This window comes from Haplochromis burtoni, unplaced genomic scaffold, assembly GCF_018398535.1.
Source record: "Haplochromis burtoni strain Fernald_Lab_line unplaced genomic scaffold, NCSU_Asbu1 Contig_413, whole genome shotgun sequence".
NCBI classification, from domain to species: Eukaryota; Metazoa; Chordata; class Actinopteri; order Cichliformes; family Cichlidae; genus Haplochromis; species Haplochromis burtoni.
Window position 1 is genome coordinate 64,922 of NW_024582774.1, and position 3,195 is coordinate 68,116.

Genomic DNA, 3,195 nt, shown 5'->3' on the forward strand with positions numbered 1-3,195 from the left:
GGTAGTCGAAAAGGAGGCAGAGCTGCTGAGAAATGCTAGGAGCTAACTGGGCGCTAACCGTATCATTCAAATATATTGAATGTCGCAATGTTGGCAAAGAGAGGAAGTGACGTAAGATTTGCGCATGCGGGTACCGATCGGGTTTCCAGTACGGATCGGGTAGTGATACTAGCTGTAGCCTCGGGTAGCTAGCTGTAGCCTCGTGTAGCTAGCTGTAGCCTCGTGTAGCTAGCTGTAGCCTCGTGTAGCTAGCTGTAGCCTCGTGTAGCTAGTGGACTTTGAATCCTAGCAGTGAAAGGTAGTGCTACTTTTCTGGAGGTTTTGCTGCATATTGGGCAGTTTCTACATTAAGCGCTGTTGCTAATGAGTGTTGAACGCGTGAATGCTTCCTGTTGGTGATGCTGGCAGCGCCTTATTAGTAAAGTGTTGCTACGATGCTTTGGAGTAAAAGCATTGCTACCAAACACCCGGACTACCTACAGGACTGTATTGCTACTGCTTGTGAGCTACTATACACTGGCATGTAGGGAACAGAGCGTTCTGCACTAAAATTCATGGACAGTGTCAGTTTAGCACAAACAGCAGGGCTGTCAACGGCTTCTGCTTGAATCAAGATTATATAGGGGACCCCTCGCCCCTCCTCACATAGGCATCACTGAGCCAGCCTATAGGGAGCTGTGATATTTGACCTTCTGATGAGGTGACAGAGTAGATATTCCCATAGTGAGACAAAATTAATGCTATGAAAAAGAACTCAGTCCATGCCATCTGCAGTTGACTTACACACTGATAAAACTCTCTGTAACGTCCCCGGGTCATGGCTGGGTTGTCACGACGATAGACCTTAGCAATGTGATAACGCTTGATGTTGGTTATCTTGTTCATGGCCAGGTAGCGGGCAAATGGTACCTGAAAGAGGGCGGGTCAAGAATAACAACACCACAGTGTAACAATGTATTGCTACTTTCATGACAATGTAACCTTTTCACAAGCTGCACTTGGTTAATGAGAAGCCCCGTTCATTTAACTGCGTATTCTGACTCTCTGCTGAATGCTCAGTCTAAAGTACCACCACTCTTTTAATCCTTTCTAACATTTTTGTGGAAACGCATGAATGAGAACAGTACAGTTGGCTGTGTCTATTTAAAGGATACAGTGAGGTCATATCTGAGGGACAGCAGCTCTCCTCCTTGGTCTTTGAGATCGTAGATGAGCTTGGAATCTTCTCCATATTTCCCCGTCAATGTTTCCTGTGCAAACAGACAAATAGGTCACTTCCGTGCAATGTGTTCCACATTCCTGCAAATAAATTGCGTGCTGTGTGGTCAAATGTTTGTGAATGTTGAAGGTATTTCACCTCCTTGTGATCAGTGTGTCAAAAATAATGTCTCACACAGAATATGTGATATATAATTCTCATAATTAACATTTAACAATATAAACCTACAGGCTACACACCAACACAAATCCTAGCTAACAACAGGTATAAACAAAGTCAACAGCACAAAGCTTTAAAGCAATCGAGGAACTTGGCTTCCGGTTGTGCCGTAAGATGGCGGCCGAGAGCTCCCAGTCATCTCAGCAAAAATGTTATTGTTTATTTTGTACTGCTGTCTATTTCTGTGCGCACAGCGCGATCATATACTCGGTATGACAGACAAACGCTTTTGGAGCCATGTTCGTCAGCCAGTTCGGACTTTACAGCAGGTTTCGACACCGTGGATGCCTGGGATCCTTCGTTTACTTGCGCGACGCCGTGGGAAAACAAAGAGTGGGAAACGCGCCAGAGTTTTGAGCTGATCCCGACAGAGAAATGGCAAGCCAAGTCTGCCCAGCATCCTGCTCGCACATCTCCAGTCTCTGGGCAACAAACTTGACGAGCCGCCTGCACGGATTAAACACCCAAAAGACATCAGGAACTGCTGCGTTCTGGCCTTCACGGAGACATGGCTGGAGCCCAGCGTCCCCGACCGCACAGTCACGCTGAATGGATTCACCGAACGAAGGACTCAGGCAAGAAAAGGGGAGTAGGGGTGTGCTTTATGGTTAACTCTTTGTGGGACAGAGATGTGTGTATCTTAAAAACTTACTGCTCTCAGAGCCTCGAGCTGCTGACCATTAAAGTCAGGCCTTTTTACCTCCCGAGGGAGTTCAGCTCAGTTCTCCTCTCAGCTGTTTACATTCCCCCACACGCTGATAAAGCTTCGGCTGTGGACGAACTGTATGACATCATTATTGGACCTGAGAATTAAAATCCTGACGCTGCCTTTATTGAGCTGGGAGACCCAGCTTTTGGTAAGGCAGACCATTGTTCCTGCTGCTGCTGCCTGCATACAGACAAAGGCTGAAACAGGTAAAACCAGCGTCCAGGGTCATCTACAAACGGGACAGTGAGGCTGAGGAGGTCCTGCAGGACTGCTTTGACACAACTGACTGGCAGATATTTGTGGATGCAGCTGATGGCAACATCAATGAACTCACAGACTCTGTCATTGGATATATTGGAAAATGCATGGACGATACCATCACTAAAACCACCGTCCGCATATATCCAAATTCCGGGGAATTTGGACGAGAAGTTGTTAAGCTGCAGACGAGCTTAACAACTTCTATGTTCGTTTTGATGCAGACAACAGAGAGCAGATCCTCTACCCTCATGAGGACAGTGAGGCTGTAACTAACTCTCAAAACAGAAGCTGTGAGATGGTCTTTCAAAAGGGTCAATCCTCACAAAGCTCCGGGACCGGACGGCATCCCAGGCCGGCCTCTCAGAGTGTGCGCTGACCAGCTGGCAGAGGTGTCCACCAACATCTTCAACCTCTCCCTGAGGCAGTCAGTGGTCCCCGCGTCTCTCAAAACATCCACCATCATTCCCGTTCCTAAGAAATCTGTGGTCTCCTGTCTGAATGAGTACAGTCCTGTTGCACTGACATCCGTCATCATGAAGTGGCTCGAGCGGCTGGTCAAAGGTCATATCTGCTCCTCCCTCCCTGACATACTGGGCCCTCTTCAGTTCTCCTATCGGACAAACAGAGCCACAGAGGATGCCATCGCCCTGGCAATGCACACCTCCCTCACTCACCTGGAAAAAGGGAATACATATGCAAGAATGCTCTTCATCGACTACAGCTCGGTAGGGCTGCCACGATTAGTCGACTAGTCACGATTACGTCGACTATCAAAATCGTCGACGAC

General features: G+C 47.7%; 1 protein-coding gene across 2 annotated transcripts in view; it reads right to left on the minus strand.

The window, feature by feature from the left end:
* hars (histidyl-tRNA synthetase) overlaps positions 1 to 3,195 on the minus strand; it is a 22,735-nt gene that overhangs the window by 11,640 nt on the left and 7,900 nt on the right. For both annotated transcript variants that reach the window (XM_005944947.2, XM_005944946.2), the window contains 2 exons: positions 1,155 to 1,250; positions 784 to 909 (listed from right to left, as the gene is read on the minus strand). In XM_005944947.2, the coding sequence (XP_005945009.1) occupies positions 784 to 909; positions 1,155 to 1,250 (222 nt within the window). The remainder of the gene's footprint in view (positions 1 to 783; positions 910 to 1,154; positions 1,251 to 3,195) is intronic.